The sequence below is a fragment of the Fukomys damarensis genome, unplaced genomic scaffold (assembly GCF_012274545.1).
Source record: "Fukomys damarensis isolate Sample0158 unplaced genomic scaffold, DMR_v1.0_HiC HiC_scaffold_25, whole genome shotgun sequence".
NCBI lineage: Eukaryota > Metazoa > Chordata > Mammalia > Rodentia > Bathyergidae > Fukomys > Fukomys damarensis.
Genome location: NW_022900937.1, coordinates 5,075,190 through 5,099,207, shown reverse-complemented (window position 1 = coordinate 5,099,207; position 24,018 = coordinate 5,075,190). Strand labels below are relative to the sequence as shown.

The following is a 24,018-nucleotide window of genomic DNA, read 5'->3' as shown; positions in this document are numbered from 1 at the left end:
ACTTGAAGCCAGGTAGCCAGGTCTTTGGAACGATCTTAATCAGACGAAAGGAAGGAAGAAAAGAAACAAAACAAAATAAAGACGACAATATTTTAGACACTGTGATGCCATTAAATGAACACATTCCCACATTTTTAGAATATCCAAAGGCGAAGAGAAAAAACTTGTTAATAAAAGAATTGTAGGAAACCTCACACATTTTGGGAGAGATACAGATATCCATGTATAGGAAACTTATAGAACCCCAAATAGATATGATCAGAAAAGGTTGTTACCACATTATACCAAAAGTTTCAAAAAGTATATGACAAAGAAAACCTTCTGAAATATGCAAGAGGAGACGCCGAGTCATATTTAAGGATATCACCACTACACTCACAACAGTCTTAGTAGAAAGACTACAGACCAGGAAGTAAAGGAATTACATAGTCACCTAACAAGGTTTCCAGACTTCACCTCTTACTGAAATTGTGTGCATCATAATTGCTCAAAATTCTGATTGCTTATGGAGAGATCATTAGATAGATATTAGAACGCTAACAGTAAAGAGAATTGAGGCAAAATTAAACTTTTTGTATTTATTTCATGTTTCTCTGAACACTCTTAGAAAACAAAGTTTAGTTCTCCATTAGAATCACATTTTATTCTTGATATAATATTAACAAAAGAGATCATATAATTTTCCTTATAACTTATCACAAACATTTCAACTTAATTAACAGCAGGTAGGTAGATGACTGTATGGGTATATGTAAACATATACTTGTGAGGAAGGAAAAAATTACAAAAGGCTTGAAAATCTAACTGTAGAGTAACACACATACATTTTAATGAGTAAGAGGGAACACTTTTATATTACTAATAAATGGCCATCCTTAAGGTTAACTTGCATTTAGTAACCTGAGTCTCCTCAACTCTCAGATGTGGTGAAAACACTTCAGAGATTTGTTCAGGGGCAGCGAAAGTAATGTAGCTGAGTCACTGAACTCGATGAAGCACTTGTGGCATTAATTGTCCAAACTACTATGAAAAGTGTTTAAATTCATAGGCCATAAACGTGACTAGTAATATCAATAAGGATGTAGATGGGAAGGGGGGAACGGAGAAGGGAGGGGTGGAAGAAAGGGGATAAAAAGAAGCATTACATACACGTATCCATTCCCCAGGATGATCACAAAGTGCACGTACAGTAAAGAAGTACAAATAAAAAAGTGTTGTTTACTACTGAGATTAAACTGGGTAAAATGGCATTTGTACAGCATATAACTTTTGGAAGTCGTTCCAACCTACAGTATAAAAATGTGCTTTAAAGATTTTATCTATAATAAATTCATTTTTATCCACACAAAAGCATATGCTATAAATTAAAAATCCAATTGTTTTATTTATTATAATAGTATGTATAAGTAGTCACCATATGTGAATAAATACCTCCTATTTTTAAAAATCTTTACCTAGTGTTTATGTATGAATAATGTGGTGATTAAAATTTAATAAAGAAACAGACTAAAGACATCTAAAGTTGACCAACAATCAATCTGTAAAACATATTCAGGTTTTAAAAATCCATTTCATTCTATTCAAAACCACATATCTTCACTTGCAATTTTCTTCAGTTAAGGTCTGGTCAGAATTCTGAAACAGATTCTTTGCTATTTAAGGACATCTAGATTTGAAAGATCTTGGCACTGGATGAAAAGATTCTTTTTGCAATTCTTTAGTAGCTTGGAAAGCAAAATAATACTAAAACCAAGAAGTAAAGGTCAGAGTGAAATTTTAAACTGAAATTACTAAGGTAAAACTGCCAGGACTCCTTGGAAAGCCAGCCTTCAACCCTCATCCTCTTATGTCTCTGGTGGCCTCTAATGTGAACAATATTAACGAGAACAGGGTACTGGAGCAGCACCGCTTTCACAGGAATCATGAGAGGCAGAACACTGTCGTAAGGTTCTGGAGTAGTTTACAAAGTTGAGAATTTTAACTCTTGGTTACTTAACATATAATAATGACCATCACTATTTTTAAAAGCTCATGTGTTGTTCTTAAAATAATCCTGCTAGGTAGGTATTATTATAATTATGCTTTACTTTTACAAATAGGGAACCAGAGACACTGCATTACTCAAGATTATACAACAAACAGCAGGGCTGAGATTTGTAAAAAAAAGTCTTCACAGCCGTTTCAACTTTTCATTCTATCAGTATGAACTGGAAAAATTTTTGGTCCCATTTTTTAAAAAGCCATTTTTTTAGTCTGTTAAAGAATCTGACTAAAAATGAAGCTGAGGAGTGATCATCTTAATTTTAAAGAATATATTTTTTGTCTATTTTTGAGATAGGGTCTTGCTAAGTAGTTCAAGCTGACCTTGAACTCACTGTGTAGCCCAGGCTGGCCTTGAACTTGAGGTGATCTTCCTGCCTCAGCCTCCTAAGTGTTGGGATTACAGTTATGTGCAGCCATGCCCAGCTAAAGAATATACTTTTATAGGTTATGCAGGTATTTTTATATTCACCCACTTTTTATTAGCATTTAGATTTGCACTCTCAACCATATTAAAATGGAAATGGGGACAAAATTTCAGATAAAATATTTTATATAAAGAATTCAATGAACATAAAAATTAGACAAAATAGGTACGTAAAAATAATTTTGAGAAAATACACATCCAACTTAAATAGGAATACTTTCCAAATAACATGAACTTTAAAAAACTAAGTTAGAAAATGTCAGTAATCAAATATCTTTCTGATTTTAAGATGTCTGGCTCAGATGGTTTTACAGACAAGCTTTACTCATCCTGTAAGAAATAAGTACAGCAATTCTTTCTGTAGAGACTGATTAGACAACAAAGGGAGAAAGAAATACTACCTGACAAGTGCAGAAAGGTAAAGAAAACTATAGATTTATTTCATCTATGAACACAGAGACAAAAACCTAAAAATTCCGGCAAATCCAATACTTGGTATTGTGTGTGCGTGTGCATGTAGTGACTGAGAGTTATCTCAGATATGCAAGGGCTACTACATATAAGCTACAAACAAAAGCAACAAGTGCTACCAACAAAAACACTACAAAGCAAATTTAACCCCAATCCAAGAGGTGAAAGATCTCTACAATGAAACTATAAAACACCAATGAATGAAACAGAAAGACACAAATGGAAACATTTCATGCTCATGAATTAAAAAATTAATATTGTTAAAATGCTCACACCACTCAAGGAGGCCTGCACAATCAATGCTATCCTCATCCAAATACCAGTGACATTCTTACTAGAAAATAGTCATAAAACTTGTAGGAAATTTAGCAAAAGCTATCTTAATGCCCTACACTGCTTCACTTAAAAATTTACTACAAGGTTAGAGTAATTAAAATAATAGAGTACTGACATAAACAGACACATAAACCAGCACCTAACAGAGCCAAGAAGTACAGTAACATATCAGGTGCTAAGAGCACACCATGGAGAATGGGCAGTCTTTTCAACACAAGGTACAGGACAAACTGGATATCCACATGCACAAGAATGAAACTATGACGTATACACAGAAATCAACTCAACATAGCTTAAAGACTTTAAGGTAAGATCTACAACTATGAAGTAGCTAGAAGAAAATATAGGGGAAATACCTCTGGGACTTTGGAATGGGCAGAGGCTTTCTGAGTAAGATTGTAAAAGCACAGCAAACAGAAGCTAAAATAGACAAAGGGGATAATGTCAATGAAAAGGCTTCACACACTGATGCCAACATCCACAGAGTGAAGAGCCAACCCACAGACTGGGAGAACATATCTGTAAACATACATGTGACAAGGGGTTAATATACAGAACACAAAGACCTCAGACATCTCAACAGCAAAGCAGGACAAAACATGCCAGAGCAAGAAGCAAAACCAAACTATGCAATTAAAAATGGGCAACAGACCAAAATACATTTCTCAATAGCCAACAAGGCAAGGAGAAATTTTATAACATCATTATCAGGAAATGCAAATCAAAATCACAGTGGAATATCACTTCACTGCAGTCAGAAGCACTATTAGTGAGAAAAGATAACAAGTGATGGTGAGGGAGTGCAGAAAGGGAACCCTTGCATATTGGTGGGAACCTAAGTTAGTTCTACAGTTATTATGGATAGCACTTTGCAGTTCTTCAACAGATTAAAAGTAGAACTAGTATATGATGTTGAAGTTCCACTACTGAGTACATATATAAAGGAAATAAAATCAGTATGCTGAAAAGTCATCTGAATTACCATGTTTATTATAGCATTATTTATAATAATCAAGAAATAAAAAACTCAGTGCCCATCAGCAGTTTAATATATGCACAATGAAATACTAATTCACCCTAGAAAAGAACAAAATCCTGCAAGTTGTGACAACATGGATGGAACTGGGGAGCCAGGCACAGAAAGACAGATGCTGCTTAATCTCACCCATATTTGAAATCTAAACAAGTAAAAGAGGCTAGAGAACAGGGGGAAGGAGGGATGAGGAGAGGTAGATCAATGGGAACTAAGTCGTAGCTAGACAGGAGAAAGAGATTCTGGCGTTACATTGCACAGTTGAGCGACTATAGATAACAACAGACTTTATATTTTTTAAAAAGTAAAAGATTTGAATGTTGAATAACTGATAAATGTTTGAGATATATTTATCCTGATTTGAATATTACACAATTTATACACATATCAAAACATTACATGGTACCCCATGGATAGGTATGATTTTTATGTATCAGTTAAAAATAAAAACCATTTACCAATATCATCAAATTTAATGGTGAAATTTGAGGCAACTTTCATTAAACTAAGGAACATCAAATCTATTTATTCTCAATGGTTATTTTATACTAGAGGTCCTGTCCAAAGCAGTAAGACAAAAATAATCAGAAATACAATGGGAAGATAACATTTTTTCATACAGTTGACTATGTAAACATTTGAGAGAATCTACAAAATAGTCCATTTAAAAAGAGAATCAATATGAAATACCTGGAGATTAAACAACACACATCTAAATAACATGAGTCAAAGGAAAAAAAATCTTTAAAAATATTTCAGGTTTTTTTTGTTGTTGTTGTTAACAGGGCTCGAACTCGGGTTCTTTCACTTGTGAGGCAGGCGCCAGAACCCCTATGCTAAATCCCCAGCCCCCCAAAATATTTTGAATTAAATGAGACAAAATCACAGCTAATCAAAATTTAGGGGAAGATGAAGATGAAAGAAAGGGCCCAGTTCCTAGAACAATCCTTATATAAGCAACAAGTTACCAGTTTTACAAACACCTGGAGGAAATGGAGCAGCTACTAGAAACGTAATGGAAGGAAAGTGGCCAGGTGGTGCCTTCATGGGCTGCACTGTGAGGGAGCCACTTGGGACATCTTGGCCACGATCTCCTAGGACTCGCCATCCTCAACGAAATTCATTTGTGCCCTCAGATTGGGGCAGTTTGTTGCAGGAGCAGCAGCGTCTCCATTAAGCAAGTGTCCTTGTCTTTAGATTACTTGGCTCTCCCGAGCCTCACAGTGGAGGCTACAAGAGGGGCCTGGAAGCTCGACTGCACCTCCCAGGCACCAACAGCACAAGATAGGCCAGGAGATGAGAGCCAAGCACTGCGCCGCACATCTGATCCCAGCACTGGGGAAGCTGAGGCAGCAGAGCCTCCCTTGAACTAAGTAAGCCTTGCAATCCAGCAAGATGCCAACTGAGCAAACACTTCAGGCAACTACACCAGCCACATGGGAGGACCCAGGCCGTCACGGTCAGATTTGCAGAAGGAAACTCTTGAGCACAGTTGGAGCACCTTAATTCCATGGGAGATGACACTGCGAAGCCATGCTCTCCCCTCTGCACCTGCAACACTTTGGGTCCCCTCCTGTTTGGGTTCTGTACTTCATTGGAAGTTATGAACTTGAGGTTGCTAGACATTTTTTGGCTTAATAAATGGGAGTGTGATACTCACCCTGGCTTAGTTTATAGCTAATGAGACACTGGGAGGTGGAGCCTGGAGGAGGTGGTCACTAGGGGTGTGGCCTGGAAGGGTCTGTCTCCCTCTTTTTCCCTTGATCTCTTTCTGCTTCCTGCCTGCCAGGCAAAAAGCAGCTCTCCTCTTGTAAGACCCTCTGCCGTGCCACCCTGCCATGCAGCCAGCTGACTGTGGACTGAAACCTCTATAAACTGTGCCAAAGTAAACCTTTCTTTCTTTAGTTAAGTTGGGAGAGGGCCGGAGATTCAGTGGCACTGTGCCTGACTTGAAAGCGCAAGGTCCTAAATTTGATCCCCGATCGCTAAGTTTTGAGTGTCAGATATTGTGTCTCAGCAACCAGAAAGTAACTAAGACGATAAGGATTATTAAAATACATTTTTTTCTAAACTTTGGAAATTCAACAGAAGCTTGCAGCAATCTGAAGAGGGCAAATTCAAGAAATAGAAATACAATATTGAGTCTCAATACAAATATAAATTTTTCCTGTTCTCATTTCCCCCTCACCCGCATAGTCACATTGAAGACTAACAGTTTAGCAATCACCACAAATGCCAACAGCGTAGTACTCACTGCAAGGGGCAGAATTGTTTGGGAATGCCTGAAAAGCACCCTTTCAAGGAAATTATAATTATTTGTCCTGTTTGCCAGTTCCCTGGAAGCCTACTCGGATATACTTGTCTTTATTTGGCCCGTCTCAGAGTTTTCTCAGTGTAAACAGCTTTTTTCTTGGAGATATTTGCCAAAAACAATCAGCAGTAATTGTTTAACACTGCAGGTTTCTGAAGCAGACACACCTGGGTAGAGAAGAAATTTCATAAAATCAACAGGAAAAGCTGGGGGACGCAACGTCCACGGGAGCTCTGAAAGCTTCCACGTGCCTTGGAGTCCAGAAGACCATCTGCACGTGACCACAGTGCGGGGCTGTACGCATGCGCGGGGCAGCGCTGAAGAGGCTTCCAGCTCTCCTCTTTGCTTCTCAGAGGCTTCAAGCAGGCAGAATATAAAGCTTGACGGAAGGTTGCTGACTGAGTGTGGATGTAGCCCAACATGTGCTTAGAGGCTCTTAGAAAGTCTAGGCCCCATCCAGACAGTTAAAGAAATCTGTGTTCACTGTCTGAGCACAAGGCCAACAAAGCAATGGTGACATTTGACAAAGAACAGACTGCACAGAATTTAGAAAATTCACTAAATAGACAAATACTATTATCGACAACAAAACCACCAGCCTAATAAACTACAATAAAAAAACCCCGAGCAGGACAGCAGGCCCTCATTTCTAAAATTGCAATATTATTTAAAAAGTTCAATTTTCAACAAAAAATTGAATGTTAGTAGGCAAAATTAAGTCAGCTATTTTAAAGACTAAAGGAAACCATCTTTAAAGAACTAAAAAAAAAAGTACTGTATGTTGCAAGAAGAAAGATGTCTTACTAAATATGGAATAATTTTCAATTATTTAAAAGAGCCAAGTAAGAGTGGTAATACTGAAAAGTCCCATAACTGAAGAATCTACCACACAGGGTTCTTTGTCAACCAAGAAATCAGTTGCAATTCTACCCATAACTCAACATTTCTTTATTTTAAAAAATTCTTCCTTTACTTCTGTAATCTCTTATACAAGATGACGTACAAACAGAAACTATGCGTGTATAGAAAACAAAACAAAACTTGCTCTATGGAGAAATATGTCAAAACGATGTCCTTAACGAATGTTCAAATAGGTGTAGAGGTTTTCTGAAACATCTGTATGAATAAAGGGTGTTAGAAGACAGCGACATTAAAGGACACAGATGACAACAGCGAAGGGCAGCGAGGACACTAGGATGTGTGCACCGACCGACACAGCCCCTTTTAGAGTGAGCCACATCTGCCCTTACTGTACCTACCAGGTCTGTCTTCGGAGGCTCAGGGGACTCTGCAGAGAAGTAAGGTGTGGAGCTTCTCAGGCTGCTGCCATCAGAAGGTGGCTTTGGAGGCTGGGCATGCTGTCTGTAGGTAGCACTCTTAGGGGTCCAACAAAAGAGGTTGATGGATTCTCGTACACAGCGTTCAATGTCAATTTCTAGATAGAAAAATTTTTTTAAAGTATAAAATTTAGATTGCTTTGTTAAATAAAAGAATCTGTCCTAAACGTATACAGGCAAATATGGCTAAGATGATAACTAGAAAAGAAGCCAGTTGAAAGATGTAGATTTTTATCACTATATTAACAAGTGGAATGGTAGGGGAAATTTGCTATTATTACACACACACACACACACACACGTGTGGGTATATAGACTTATATTTTATGTATTTTGATACCATGTATATCAACAAAACAACATGAAATATAACGCCTCTCCTTATTAATGTTTTTGAGAATAGGTAGACAAAAGATTCAGATACTGATTCACCACAACTTCTAGTAAAATGCATTGACAGTTTAATTGCCACTTATTAAATGACAGAATAATCAGGGCCAAATTTGTCAAATTCTCCATGTAGTCATTTTTCCTTCTTTTATAATCAAAAAATTATTAGTAAAGAATGTTATGCTCATTGAAGGGAATTGGTATATGTATACATTTTAATTCTTTTTCCCCCTTTCCCTCCTCTCTCTCCTCACGTCCTTCATCTCCTGGTCTCCTTCCCATTTGAAAAAGATCTATCTCCCTGTTTCCTATTATCTATCTTTTATTTTTTATACTCTCTTCTCTTTTTTATACTTTGGGTTTCTCCTATAAGAGAAACCATGTAATACTTAAGCTGTGTGTCTGATTTATTTCACTTAACACTGCAGTCTCAAGGTGCATTCATTTCCTACAAATGACTTAAGCTTATTCTTTATATCTAAGTAGTACTCCACTGTGTATAAAGGCCACTTCTTTATCCATTTATCTATTGGTGGACATATACACTGCTTCCAAGATTTATCTACTGTGAGTTGTGCTGCTATAAGCAAGAGTATATATGTATTGCCACAACATGTCATGATGCCTTTAATGGTTTAAATGAGATCTAATGTGGACAGAAATAAATGCACCTGATGAAAACTGGCTTCACAAAATGAACATTTTTACAGAATTTTCTTTTCCAGATTTGAAATCTAAACATCTTTGACGCAGATGTAATATGTAAATGGAAAGGTGATTACAACTCTAAATTATTGTTTATTTTTGAAGGGAATGTAGCTCTTCAGGAGGCCAACATTCCTGAGGAGGAACTGGCCACTGCTCTGTGAGGAAAGAGACCACAGAACAGCAGAAGTTAACTAAGTTGACTGAGATGAATTAGCATTGAATACCCTTTTCTCTTTCTGTTTCTAAAGCCAGCAAATGGCAGATAGTATTTTCACTTTCTCTGCAAAAGTCCGACTATGTCAACTCATATAAGCAATTCAGAAAATTATATGTTGAAGATTACAAAGGAGAAATTATATATTTCTCTTTTTGAAATGAAAAGTTTACAAATAAGGGGAAAAGAGAGCTGGGGCTCTAGCTCAGTGGTTCTGCTGCCTGCCTCACAAGCGTGAGGTCCCAAGTTTGATCCCAGGTACAAAAAGAAAAAAGGGCAGGGGAATAAGCACTAAGCAGGCAGTGCATATGATGGCTAATCTAGGCTGTTGAGTTGTTTGGATTGGGGGATATCTAGAAAATTGGTGAAGCACACTTCAGTGACCATGAACTGAATTTCCTAAAATCATGAGCCAAAATAAATCTTTCATTCTTTCTACTGATTACCTTAGGTATTGTCATAGTGAAGGAATGCTGACTAACAGTCAAGAATTAGCATTCAGGGAAAGGAAAAATGGCACTTGTGCATCCACTGTCCAATAGGCATTGCACACTTTTAATTTAGTCCTCTTTCTCCTCACAATGATTCTTAAAAGTCACATATTATAACTGCCCCTCTCCTGCCATTTCTGTTGAAGATGAAGAAACTGAGACTTCAGAAAAGTAAAGTTTCTTATGTATTTGTGTGCTCCCATGTGTAAAATGTCTAAAGTTACTAAGAGATTATATCATTTTAAATTTCCCAATCCATTAATGTTTGGAATATAACAAGCAAGTCCAGAAAGATCAGTTACTCAATTAAGCATTCCTTTATCTGCTATTAGTGATTGTTCTGCCAACTTCACAGCTGGTCCCCTCCATGGCTGCACAAAGAGGTCAGATTTCAGCAGTCCACATACTATTCCTATTATAAAATTCTATGAAAATTAGTCAAACATGCTTTGAAACATGAGCATATTAGTTGAGCAATAGCAATATAGTGAATTTTTTTTAAAAGCTCAAAAATTAACCTGAGATATCTTAAGGAAAAGAAGACAAGTAGCAACAAGAAAAATAAAAGTTTAAAATAGTTTCTTCTACTCTTCTGTTTCAGAGAGGTTCAATTTATTTTAGAAAACTTTCAGCTTAAATAGTTAAGATAACAATTTGTTAGCTAAATAGTGAAAACTCTCCGCCGTCCAAATTTGGTCTATTTAAGACTGCTTGACCACACAAGGACAAATAGTTTTGGTTTAGATTCTACATCTCCAGTGTTTAAATCAGTTTGCTCTCTCTGTCATATGGTAAAAGCTGAAATCAGGCCAGTGGTCTACATCAGAGCTTGTAGTTCAGTCCTGAAGTCAGTAACAATGGAAAATGACAATTTGTATCTGATTTCAAAGCATCCTGCTAACCCTATAAGAGCTTTAGGGCCACTTTGACTTTAACTAAGGTCCACCCCGATTCCATCCACCCTGACTGACAGCATGGGTAAGTCCCCTGTTCCCCAATCACCTGATCCAGGCCACCTCCACTTCAAAGTCCTTCCAAAACACTGCATCTAACCACAATAGAATGCAAACGTATTGTGTAAAACGTGCACACAAATGTGCAGTCATACTCACAACATAATCTCCCATCCCATGACACTGTTTTCTGTCTCACATTACAATTTTTTTATATTGTACTATAAATAAAGACACTATAATGTCTTAGGTTTGAATCAAAGCTCCACAATGTACTTTGTGACTGAGCAAAATTATTTCTCCAGATTTTGGTTTCTTCATTCTATATAACTCTTGGTATTTTATCTAAGAAATACTGCACTACTTTCAATGAGAAACTGCAGCTAATTTTTACATTGTGGCAAAGATGGGTGTTGTAGTTAAAGTTTGCAAGGGAATAGACACAATTTATAGGATTATTTTGTAATATTCACTCAAAAAAGTCAAATTCAGAGGAATGCAGGAGATCTGTCCATTTGCTAGAGACCTGAAGGATCCGGCCGAGGGCCTGGACCCCATGGCAAGGTCCCTTTTAAGTCCAGCTGAAGGCCTAGAGCCCAAGGCAAGGTCTTCCATGTGTCTAGCCAGAGGCCTAGAGTCCATGACAATGCCTCATGTAAGTCTGTATAGAGGATTTGCACTGGTAAGGCCCAAAGGCCAGTGGTAGAAGGTAGAAAGCCTACACCTGCAGGGTGAAGGATCTGTGCCACCAGGCTGAGGGATCTGCACTGGCCAGAAAATGATGCTCATGGAGAAGGTCAGAGCTCCCCTGAAGAGAACAGCAGTCATCCTTGGTACAGTGAGGACTTGAGCTCTTCCTCCTATGAGAACAACTGAGTTTTTATTAGGAAAACCAACGTCAGCACCTTCTCCAGGAAAATCAGCAGCATGCATCATTTCCTCCAGTTCTCCTTTTATTTTGCTGGCAACAATCCTCAGGTGGGTCATCCATGCCCAGAACCTTGCTGACTCAGTTTAGTTGGGTGTTTCAAGTTGACCATTAGTCAACCACAATGGGTAGAAAGACATCTCTCCTGAAGCTCTCTCTTCTTTTCCTTGATGGCTGTAAATTACTTCATACATCTACTGAACAGGTGCCATCCTAGTACTTCTCTTTACCAGTATCCAATTCTCTTCCACTGTCTTCTGCATTTGATTCGTATGTGGGGGAGAGTGGTGCTATTCATTCTTTCTTGATGCATTTCATTGTGATAGAGCATATTTTCCAGTAGCTTCCAAAACACTATGCACAGGAAGCAAATTATTTTGAAACCTTACATGACTTATTCTGTCTTTATTTTGCCTTTGATGGATGCTTTGAGCAGGAGCAGCATTCTAGATTTGAATATTTTTCACCAGAGTTATGAAAGGCTATATTGTCTTCTGTTGAGAAGTCCGATGAAATGTGGTTTTGAGAAAATTTGCATGTGGGTGTCTTCTCTGTACATTTTTAAGGATCTCTAAATTCTGAAATTTCCTGTCATACTTTAATGTATGTCACTTCATTGGGCAGAACATTTGAAGGTTCTCTAGTAAAAAAGTTCTTATTTGACATCTATGACAATTGCTTTATCTTCCCTTTTATTAGAAAAAAAATCTTAAACTTCACAAATTCTCTAATAATTTTGTCATTTACCTCTTTTTATCTGTATGTTTGTTTCATTCTCTAGAAGAACTCCTAAATTTTATCTTCCAATATTTTAACATAAACTTTATTGTACTTCAATTTTAATTTCTACATTTTCAATGAAAAAATTTTTTATTCTCTGTTTAGAAAAATCCTTATTTTTCATGGTTGTGTTATCTTCTCACCATTGTCATTAGTTTTTTTTTAGTCAGCACCGGAAGATAAGGTCTTTGTCTCCCAGCCTTTGTGGGATGGTGGGGACCTAATTTTGATACACACTCATTAGCAAACCCTACAGGTCTCACGTGGACCAACTCACATCTCCTTTCCTGGTTTCTCATATATCTGCAATATTGAACTTCCTGGATCCTACTGAGCCCTTATACATTCTTTTCCTATTCATTCATTCTCCCTTTATAACACCCAGTTACTTTGGGCCAATTCAGAGTTGACTTCAGATCATACCATATTATTCCTCCTACTGCAATAGTATATTACTGATTAGAATCCGTCCTTATCACTTTAGTGTCCAGCTTTGATAGCCAAGTTATTGCTAGTTCAAGGAATGATTCCCTGGAATACTCTCATTGCTTGTTATACAGGTGTAAAGACCAGACAATGTATTCTGACACTAGAAATTAATGGGTAGTAGACACATATTCAAAATGTACATAGCTAAAAATCAGACTATGAAAAATTCTTCTAGACATAAAATGTTTAAAATTATAAACAAGATTTGGTTCTCATTGATGCATGGTCAAAAGAGAAATACTTTCAGAAATCCACTTTATAATGCTATATATATGATTAAAATACACTAATAACCCTTTCTTCCCTTTTTGATGTGAATTTAACAAGATAGCATCTGTTTATTGGACAAAAACCTGTAGCATTAGGACCGTGAGTATAACTGTGTGAAAAGTCATACTTTATGGGTTCCCACTACCAATAATAAAACATAATTTAAAACCAAAATTAGAAATGGAAAGACTATTTTCTCTACTGAAACTATTGCAGAATTACTCTTACATGAAGAGGTGATCATGAGTAAGAAGCAAAAACATTAGGAAAAACTTTATGGAAATGTGTCAGACTTTCCCATTTTATACTTGTTGTGATGTCTTTGTTCATTCTAAATATTCTTTTGGTAGCTCAGTTTGATACTCTAAGTTATATTCTCTTTCAAAAAAGGACTGCCTCCCTATACTACAGGTCCCAGCCTCAGGTCCCGGATCTGGATCTATCTTTGTCTTTCAGGGTTCTATGTGATAGAAAAGTAGATTGTTGGCCAGCATAGGAGAGCAATGAAACCCTTAAGATACATTCAACCAGCTGCTTTCTGGTTTCCTGCCCCATCCTACATTCACCTTCACTTCCTAAAACCTTCTGCTGCTTTGCACTGAGAATTTGCTTGCTTTTTGTTGGTTCCATTCTTTAAAAGGAAGTTTTGGACTTTTAAGTTACTACTTTTATTACTTTTATTAAGTTACTACTGATAAACGGCTTTCTATCTTGCAACTATATATTCACATTTCTTGTCTACTAATGCTCTTCTTACATTCTCTTTGTTCTTGGAATTACCAGACATTTTTCATTCCCTTCATGTCATTTTAGGGATATTTCAGAAGGGCAGGGAGATAAATGGATGTATATAACCTCTTACTCTTAATTGGAATGGTATTAAATTACAAAGTCTCTGGTTCAAAAGGACAGAAATGCAGGAGGAAGATGGGCTCACCCAGATGGCCTGGCTCCTGGTCTGCAAAGTGGCAGGTGCAGTATTTGCAGAGAAGGCAGCAGAGTAACCCCAGCATGCTTCAGAGAACTCACCAGGGAAACCAAGACTGGGTTTCAATTTCAAGTCAATTACAGCCAAATTGTTTAGCTCTTCTTAGCTTATCTTTTTGTATCTCTTTCTAGTCGAGCAATAGAATGCCATTACTTAATATTTGGAGATGTTGGGAGGTGTAAGATTACTCCAGCATGCAGTAGTAACCAAGAGTTTTACAGATAACACTTTAGATATAAAATGAACGTCTTTAGTACTTCAACTCAATGCATTTTAAAACATATCTTAGGTCCCAGTTAGTCTCCATTCTTCTTTTAAACTCAGCTTGAAATACAGACTACTTTTCTTTTTCCGCTTAAGTTTCTTTTTAGAAAGAGATTGCCTTCACAAAGTATCTTCTGAAGGCTAAACATTTGGACTGCTACTCAGTAATAAAAAGCAGTGAGTTATCAAGCCATTAGAAGATATGTGAAGTCCTTAAATACTTTTTAAAAGTGCAAGAACTGAGTCTGAAAAGGCAAAATACCTTTTTCACCCCTGCTGTACTAGGGCTCATTAGGGAGGGCCTAAAGCATGCTTGGCAGATTGTCTACCACTGAACTATGTCCCCACCCCTCAAAATATTCATTACCATTCTAACTCCCTATGACAGCCTGGAACAGGAAAAAAACTATACAGGCAGTAAAAAGATCAGTGATTGCTACCGGTTTGGAGTATGGGGTGGACTGGGAAAAGATGAAGAGTTGAAACATGGGATTTTACACGTGGTGTATGTCATTACAGAATGTGGAGTATGTCATTATGTGTTTATCAAAACCCAGGAAAAGTGCAACACAAGGGGTAGACTCGCATATAAACTATGAATTTTCATTCATAACAAGGTATCAATATTGGCTCACTGACTGTAACAAATGTAACGCACGAAAGTAAGGTGTTAATCATAAGGAATGAAGAATGGGAATTCTGTGCTCCCTGCCCAGTGTGTCCGAGCAAACTAAACTGCCCTAAAAAGCAAAGTCTATTAATTAAAAAAAACTAACCAAGCAAACCAACCCCCCAAACAGGTAGCCGAGACAGTGAACACGGTGTGGCAGGATGCTCCACAGGTGAACTCCTCACAGCAGCGCCACACATCCGGGGAGCCTTCAGAACCAACTCAGGCGGAGCAGTGGAAAGCAGCCCGAGGGTTCCGGCAATGAAGATGACCACTTATTAATAAAATGCAGCAGGATTTTCCCGTCCTTGTCCTCCCCGCTCTGTCTTGGGAGCTCCTTGCAGACAGCTACGGGGGAGGGGGGATGAGGAATGACAGCGGAATGGGCATCTCGCTCCCCGGGCGAATCTGACGTTTCCAAGGTGATCAGGTGAGGGGTGTGAACATACCAAGCGGCACTGGACAGTAACTACCAAGCAATTAGTTTTGTTAGGTGACTGCCTCAACAGGAAAACCTTTTAAAAATCTAACCAAATAACTAGGAAAAGGGAAACACCCAAAGGCACACAAGAAAAACGAATCCCAAATCTACAAACAGGCACAGCTCATTTATAACCCCATCGCCTCTGCTCCTCCCCAGCTGAAGCCCAGAATGGCCGGTGAGCAGGAGTTGAGGCTCTGGAAACGGATGTTGAAGTGAGCTCTGATTCTGTTTCCCAATTACCACTGTGAACCTGTTTCCGCCTAGATTCTTCCTCAGTACTTGGGAACAGCATCTAACAGCTGTGACGGGATTAAATGTTCTACACGTGCAACGGCTTAGCACATGGCATGTCGTAAGCATATGAGAAATGTTAGTTTTCTCCATCATAGTTAATATTTTTATTGCTATTTTGCTTAATGCCTATGGTAGAAATAAAGAACTATTTTTTATCAACATTGTAACCATACTAGTGATCATTTATTCAGTGACTGTGTTGTCAGACAGGGTGGTAACTGCTACATACACACTGACTCTAATGTTTTAATAGCTGTCCCTGTCAGAGCCAGGATGTTTTCAGACCAGATCAGAGCCAGAGCCAGATTTTTTATGAATTTTGTGCCCAATTTATTATACTATATTGCCATAAACTGCCATATGTGATTTAAAATAACCAGGTCTACACAGTACTCCTACTCAGAAGAGCTCTTAAAAAGGCAATGGGATGGCTTTAGTCAAGCCCATCCATCCTAATGCAAGATCATACAGGTAGAGACAAACAAATGCTTTATGACTGGTACAGTTAAAAAGTGTGCTCCTAGAATGTACCAATAAACTCAGTAAAAAAAAAAGTACGTTTATATATAAGGAAAAGAATACTGTAGGACATACTGAAGTAGTTCAAGGTTTTAAAGAAGAGATTTTTTTCTTATTTTATATGCATGTAAGAAACTATAATAAAACCTAGTATTCATAAAATTAATATGCACTAATAAGAATACAGAGAAAATAGTTTTTCTAATTCATATGCCTTGGTGCTGCTGAAGAAAATGAAGGGAAATAAGCCCCAGAGTAATAATTTTTAGAGTGTTCTTTGTTAGTAACAGAGGCTTTGTGATTATTAATTATCTTCAAACGAAAGACTGCAGCATATGACTAACATTTACTTAGCTCCCACTAAGGCCAGACATGCTTGTAGCACTGCTGTGGGTGGCTGCGTGTACAGCTTTGTGTGCTGGAAACTGAGTCTTCAAAGCCCCCGTGCTGACAGGTGGGGAAGGTTCTGCCCAGGACCCATGAGCGTCAGCATCGCAGGGACCACCCTGTGCCAGAAAGTTCATCCCTCTTCTGCCCTCTCTCTCCGTTTTGCCCCCTGGCCTCCTACCATGAGGTGATGAAGCAAGAGGCTCTTGCAAATGCCAGCCTGTGATATCAGGCTGTCCATCCCTCATAACTGTGACAAATACATTTATTTTTTATGAGAAGCTTATTTTTTAAAGTAACATAGGAAGTTATAAGTCATGTCATTCCCCCTGTGATATCTGATAAACCTCCTGATTTGGGTAACACATTGTGACTTTTCATCCACAGGAAAACAAACTCTGCAGCCAAGAGATATTACTTAAAAAAAAAAAAGAACCTGTAGTTAATTCTACATGCATTTTACCAGACATAAAATAGAAAGTGGATCTGCAAAAATTAAAGTATTAATGATTTTATTCTAATCTTGCATTGCCAGAAAAAGGGCATCAAGCCATTTTAGCTTATGCGGGACATTTAACAAATGCATTTGGAAATCGGACTGAAGCAAGTCCTTCCCATGGTAAAGTTCTCCCATCAGAGCTAACGTAATGATCACCGTTTAACACCATTCTTTTTTAAAGACAACACGCTCATGGATGTCTCTGGTGAGGCAGACACAGAATAAAGTGGCCATGAGAATTGTTAAGATGGGAAGTAACTTTTAATTTCCAAGCGACAACCATAAATATGGCTTAAGTGAAAAGTTGTAGAGAAACATATTTAATCAAATTACTCTAAAAATGAGTTACAAATTTAAATGATGTTAAGAAAGGACTACCACATTTGGAAAAGAGAAATGGCCAGAATTTTACCTGAGGGTTTTATCTCAGGTATTATCATTAGTATAGCTAAAAATGAGCTTCCTTGAAAGTAAGAATTAAACTTCTGGAGTTATTTACTTGAATCACTTGAAACTGTTGATATGGAACTGTCTGATGTCTCAAATTCTACTTTTGTAAACAGGTACCATGTTCTTCCCTGTAGCAAAAAGTATCGGATTTGGACTAGAAATGCCTGTTACTGATTTATATATTTTCACAGTTTCTATGATCTCCCTGTCCCTCAGTTATTTCAAGAGAAAAATGGAGCTAAGAAGAAAATCTACTTAATGGAGTTGTGACTTTTATATAAGATCTGTACACCCTAAAATAATACAGAGTTGTTATAATCTGAGATTTCTTACACTGACCAAATTTTCTATCCACAACCCAGCTTTTAGGTAAGGCTTACAATGGGAACACTAACCATCTACAAGTTTAGGTGTGAATCTAGAGAAAATTTCACCCCACAGCTTCTTTAAATGAATTGAGCTAAAAGTGAGTGCTAATTATATTCAGGGTCATAAAAATGGATAATTAACTCAGAAATTCTGGAGTCTGGTCCAGTCAGAGTAAGAGTTCACATTGAGCTCCCCGGTTACTTAAAGATATAAAAAGCCACATGCTTGGACTAAGTAAAAAAAAAAAAATCAAATGAAATACATCTTAATAATAAACCAAATTAACATGAATAAAAAGAATATACCAGTTACTTAACTACAAGAATTAAGCCTTATTTCTTTAAACAAAGATAAAAGCCAGGCTATTTACAATGTATATTTATCAATTCCTGTTGCACAATAAACAGACATGAAAACAGAAAGATGTGGTCTGTTATCATGAGAAACAAATCAACAAAAATAGATGACATGATGATCTACATACTGGAATTAGTAGATTTCAATTATGAATATGTTAAGAACTTAGGAAAATGTATTCATAGTGAATAGAGAGAATGAAACAACCACAACAAAAAGAACCAAATTTAAATACCGTAACAGAGAAGTATGCTATTTCAAAGAAAATATATTGCAAGACCTCAACAGCAAGAAAAATAGAAAACTACACCGGGGCACAACACAATCAAACAGTTCAGAGCCAAAATCTCAAATCCACAGTAAGGAGTGAAGAGCAGTAGAGTCAGTCTGGTGATTAGACTGCTTTTGTTTTCATGGAGCTCAAAAGGCAGCTACCCACTGAAAGCAAAAATAAAAATATTGTACTCTGCATATTTTAATTGTAGATGTAAAGTGCACAGAAACAATACCATAACGTATGGAAGCTTAATGGAATTACACTTCTACAAATTTCTTATGTTTTCCATAAAGTTATATTGCATCAAGTCTGTGCAATAAGTTGAGGATATAGATTATAGTCCTTAGAACAATGACCAAAAAATAAATCAGAAGGTAAAATTAAACGCCAGGAATGCTAAAAATATCTGGTTACCCAAAGATGTCTCTGCTCTGGCCATGCTCCTACCTGTGTCTGCACTCTCACCCAGGGCCTCTCACTGGGGGCCTCTGCCAGTGCCTTCCTCAGGCACCTCTCCTACGGCCTTCTCTTGGAAGAAGGGAAGGCTTTTAGAATCTGACTCAGTGCTTTTCTACTCCAAGGCCTTCCTGCTTTCTTCCTGACCCACAGGATCTTGCAGGGACCTTTGCTTAGGGGATCTTTGGCAGTAACGGCTTCCACGTTTACAGAGATCCATCTGACCCGTGCCTGGCACTGCTCTATGAGGGCACAGAACGGGGTGGACTGGCACTTTCTCCAGCTGAGCAGCTTGCTTATACTACTGCAACTGTCCATCACAGCTTGGCTTAATCAGCAATTCCAATGCCCAGATGCTAGCTCACTTGAGCATATTTTATCCCTAACAGTAATGGCAGAAGAAAACTAAAATTTAAAAAACTTATTTATAAAAATATGTGGCTCATAAAATAAAAGCCAAGAAAAACAAAACTCTTCTCCACTGACAGATAAGACAGGGCTTGCTAATGGAGGAGTGAATATTCTTCTGTATCTTGACTGGAATGCTGGTTACATGTACTCTTGTAATTGTCAAAAAGGCATTGTATAATTTACTTCTGTACATTTCACTTAAAATGTTTAAATAATGGGAGAAACAAAGTACAAAGCTTGTGTATCTTTTTTTCCCTATGAAGCATTTTCGTGTGTGAAATTCACAGCTGGATTAACATAAAGAGGGCAGGTTTAGAGTTGTGTATTAATTGATCAATTACATAGCATCATTTGTTATAATATTAATATACCAGAATGGTACATTAATATATTAATATGCACAAACTTATCTGCAGACTGCTAATCTACCAGTTTTAAAGCACTAGTATTTTTGACACAAAGAATTCGTTTATAGAAAGATGCTGAGAAGTATTCTAGGTGCTGATGTCTTTTGATAACATGAAAAACATCCCACTACTAATACAGTACAAAAAAAACTCTCACCACTGGACAGACTATAAAGCTGCTTATCCTACTAGCAAAAGCAAAGTGAATGAAATAACAGCATGCATACTGTGAGGCATTTGCACAGTTCCAGGGACAGCACTTCATGACACCTTCAAGAGAAAGCGTGGACAGATGTGGTGTAGATCCTGGGTCATGCAAAGACAGATGTGATGACCTTGAGGAACTCACTGATCAAATTCAGCGTCTGTCTGTAAGGGGTGTCACCTGTACTCTACTACACATAAGAAAGAATAGAATGTTTACTGCTAGATACAGACTTCCAGACTGTTAGAAATCCCTCAGGATTTTGTCATGCAGAACATTTTTGTAAAGTGATATATTCAGTAAGAACTCTTGCTGTATTCTTGAACTTATCCTTGGGCAGCTCTTTCTACTCCTCAGAACACAGCATTTTAGAGGTGTCCAAGTCAACTTCCTCACAACAACCAGAATCACTTGTCTAATACATATCAAAATTCTGTAATTTTTCTGCTTAAAGCTTTCTGATTGCACACAGAATATGGTAAAGCCCAAACTTCTCAGCACCTCACACGAGGCCTGCATAATCAGCACTGTACATATTTCACCGATTTTTCTCACACCACCAGCACCACAGCCCTAGCTCATCCTGCTTGCATTATGATGGCCATGAAGAGTTCCCAACCCACATGGGGCTGTATTAATCTTATTCTCTGTACGGCTCCAGTGCACACTGTCGTGGCTATCACATACCACAGTTTGTCGAACACGGGTTGAATAAATAGAATCACACCCTAAAGCCTCACAGAAAGTGGACATGATGTTTTGGCAAGCAGCCCCCACAAAGATGCTCAAAAGCAGTAAAGCAAAGTTAGTGGGTCTTCTCACTGCCAAACATTATTGGGTGCTTCCCAAAAACAAATGCATTCTTGCTTTGCTTTTTTGTTCTAAACATAGCATTTTTCACAAACACACATTTATTGGAATTTTGCCTTACCAACACCATTATTAATTACTAATCTATATAGCATTTCTGCATTATTTGTCCTCATTATGTTTTTTTTTCACAGTTATCTAACTTGCCTATAAAAATCATGAAGATTGCAAATTAAATAAATAAGCAAGAGTAGGGAGCAAGTCTACATGATTTTGGGGAAAAATCACTTCACAGATAAATCATGATTAGGGCCTAGTTCTCTGCCTACAGGCCAGCGCTGGCACGTGGAGACCTAACCCCAGCTTCACCCCCAGTCACAGCTAAGACCACAATGGTCCGGTGATGCTGGGATGCTCCGGGGCAGGATTACACCAGCTGAAGACATCCTGGGAGGCACAAAATCTTCACCTGCATAGCTCCTCATTGTTCCAGGATTTTCGTGGTCTCTGCCAAGAGTCACATTTTACACACGTTTCTCTCCCATGTACAATTTATGGAACTCTCTGCCCTGAGTCATCTGTTCCGTTTGTTTCTCCTGATGGACTGAATGAAGGAGCGGCAAGCTCAGGGCTTCGGTCTTTGCCGCCCAGAGCAGCACCGATCAGGCCCAAGCTCAGCTTCTTCTCTAAGTCTCATTTTTCTTCCTTTCTGTCTAGTAAATTAACTCACCTGTCATGGCTCGCAGGAGACTAGGACTTGCTGCTGAGGTTCCAGTAATGTCCCCTTTCCCTGTTCCCTACAAGCAAGCAAGTAAAAAGTAAAAAGAGCTTTGATACCTAGAAAATTACTCTCTTAAGCAAGGGCTGCTTTTAAGGGAAGCTACTTTACCTGAGCTTCTCCTACCTTCAAATTATACTTATTATTTTGGTAACCAAAACCTCTAGCAGCTCCTCAGCTCCTACATCTAGCTGTCTCATATACCCTGTATGCACATCTCTAAAACTTAACTCTCTCTTCCTGGCACTATATCCACTCACCCATCCTCAGCGTGCTCCCACAGCCCCACTTAACTAAGGTTCAGGAATCCGTCTACCACACTTAACATTCCACTGAATTCTAAATCCTATTGATTGTAAGAGCGAGTCTGTGAGCAAAACCGAATCTTCACTGAAAAGATTAGAGAATGAATGCATTAAACAGCCACATGAAGGAAGCAATGCCATACACAAGTAAGATAACTAAAGTTAGAAGTGTCAGTCACAGTTAAAGGTTACAACTGGGCTGTTTTTAAATAGATACTCATGAAAGCTCTGGGCCAACATTCAGAAATGACAAACCAGCAATAAGACTAGGGACAGAAAAATATTTAAATAAATTAATTACAGCAAAAGGCACATTATCATCACTTTTCAAAACACTCTACCACTTCTAGCACTCCTCCCGTTGTCTTGCCACTTTCTGAAGCAGCACACAGTTTATAGCGATTTCTGTCAAATAAAAATATGACTGTGTCTTCCTCCTTATTCATGGGATCTGGCACTATACGACTTCTGGCTCTTCCACAAAGGCAAAAGGGCCTTGTAAGGTACTATATCAAGTCCATTCAGATACTGAGGCAACCACAGTGGCTCACCTAAAGACACTCATGCAAGAGGACTTTCAGAAGCACTGCAAAAAGTAGCGAGAACGTTGGAAACCCGGAAGGGTATTTGGAGGGGGATCAATGGCAATGTGTGTTTCGCTGTTTAAAAAATGTAAGCAATGTATTATAAAAATTTTATCAGTATATGTTTGCAGTACGTGCAGTTTATAATCATCTTGGGAAATAGCTACATGCAAATATTACATTTTGTTCCTTTAACAAAAACCCACTCAACTCCTCACTTCCCCATCACTTCTCCTATCCCAACTTTCATTCCTGCTGATATTATTAATCTTAGCTCATGCTATGGCATATAGTGTTTACATTAACTGGGGTCACCAGGTTCCTGTACATGGTATATCTTTATTCTTATTCCCCTTCCCTCCTGCTTCCCCACACTGTATTCTTGGGACTCTTCCCTACTGCAAGAGATCCATTCCCCTGTCCTTTTCTATCCATGCTTTATTTAATTTTCTTTGTACTTCTCCATATGGTATTTAAGCTTGTACGTCTGGTTTATTTCACTTAACATTATATTTTCCTGGTGCATCTGTTTTCTTACAGATGTCTCAAATCTGCCATTCTTTACAGCTGAGTAGTATTCCATTATATATAGACACCACCTTTTCTTTAACCAGTCATCTGTTGGTGGGTATGTGGGCTGTTTCCAGGCTTTAGCTATTACAAGTTGTGCTACTATAAACACTGGTGTGCATATATTGCTATAGTATGATGATTTAAACTCTTGGAGAAGATACCTAAAAGGAGAACCGCTGGGTCATATGGAATTTATAATTTCAGTTCTTTGAGAAATCTCCATACTGATTTCCACAATGGTTATACTAGGTTACACCCCCACCAGCAGTGAAGGAGAGTTCCTTTTCACCACAGCCTCATCAGCCTTTGTTATTGTTCGATTTCTTGATGAGTGCCATTCTTTCTGGAATATAATGGAATATTAGCATTGTTTTAACTTGCATTTCTCTAAAGGTCAGAGATACTGAACATTTTTTTTCATGTATTTGTTCACCGTATGTATTTGTTAATTTGCTTGTTCATTTCTCTTGCCTACTTCTTGACTGATTCTTTAATTTTAGGTGATTGTTTTTAGTTCTTTGTATATTTTAGATACTAGTCCTCTGAGGAGTAGCTGGCAAATTTTTTTCCCCATTCTATAGATTGTCTTTTCATTTTGATTGATTCTTTTGCTGTACAGAAACTTTTTAGTCTGATGTAATCTCATTGGTTGATTTTTCCTTAAACACTGTATTTTTATCATACCACATATATACAGAAATACACACACATACTTATAGTAGTCACTAGATATGTGTTGAATATATATATATA

General features: G+C 37.8%; 1 protein-coding gene across 5 annotated transcripts in view; it reads right to left on the bottom strand.

The window, feature by feature from the left end:
- Tbck (TBC1 domain containing kinase) overlaps positions 1-24,018 on the bottom strand; it is a 161,045-nt gene that overhangs the window by 38,363 nt on the left and 98,664 nt on the right. For all 5 annotated transcript variants that reach the window (XM_010641549.2, XM_010641548.3, XM_010641546.3 and 2 more), the window contains one exon: positions 7,878-8,053. In XM_010641549.2, coding sequence (XP_010639851.1) covers positions 7,878-8,053 — 176 coding nt within the window. The remainder of the gene's footprint in view (positions 1-7,877; positions 8,054-24,018) is intronic.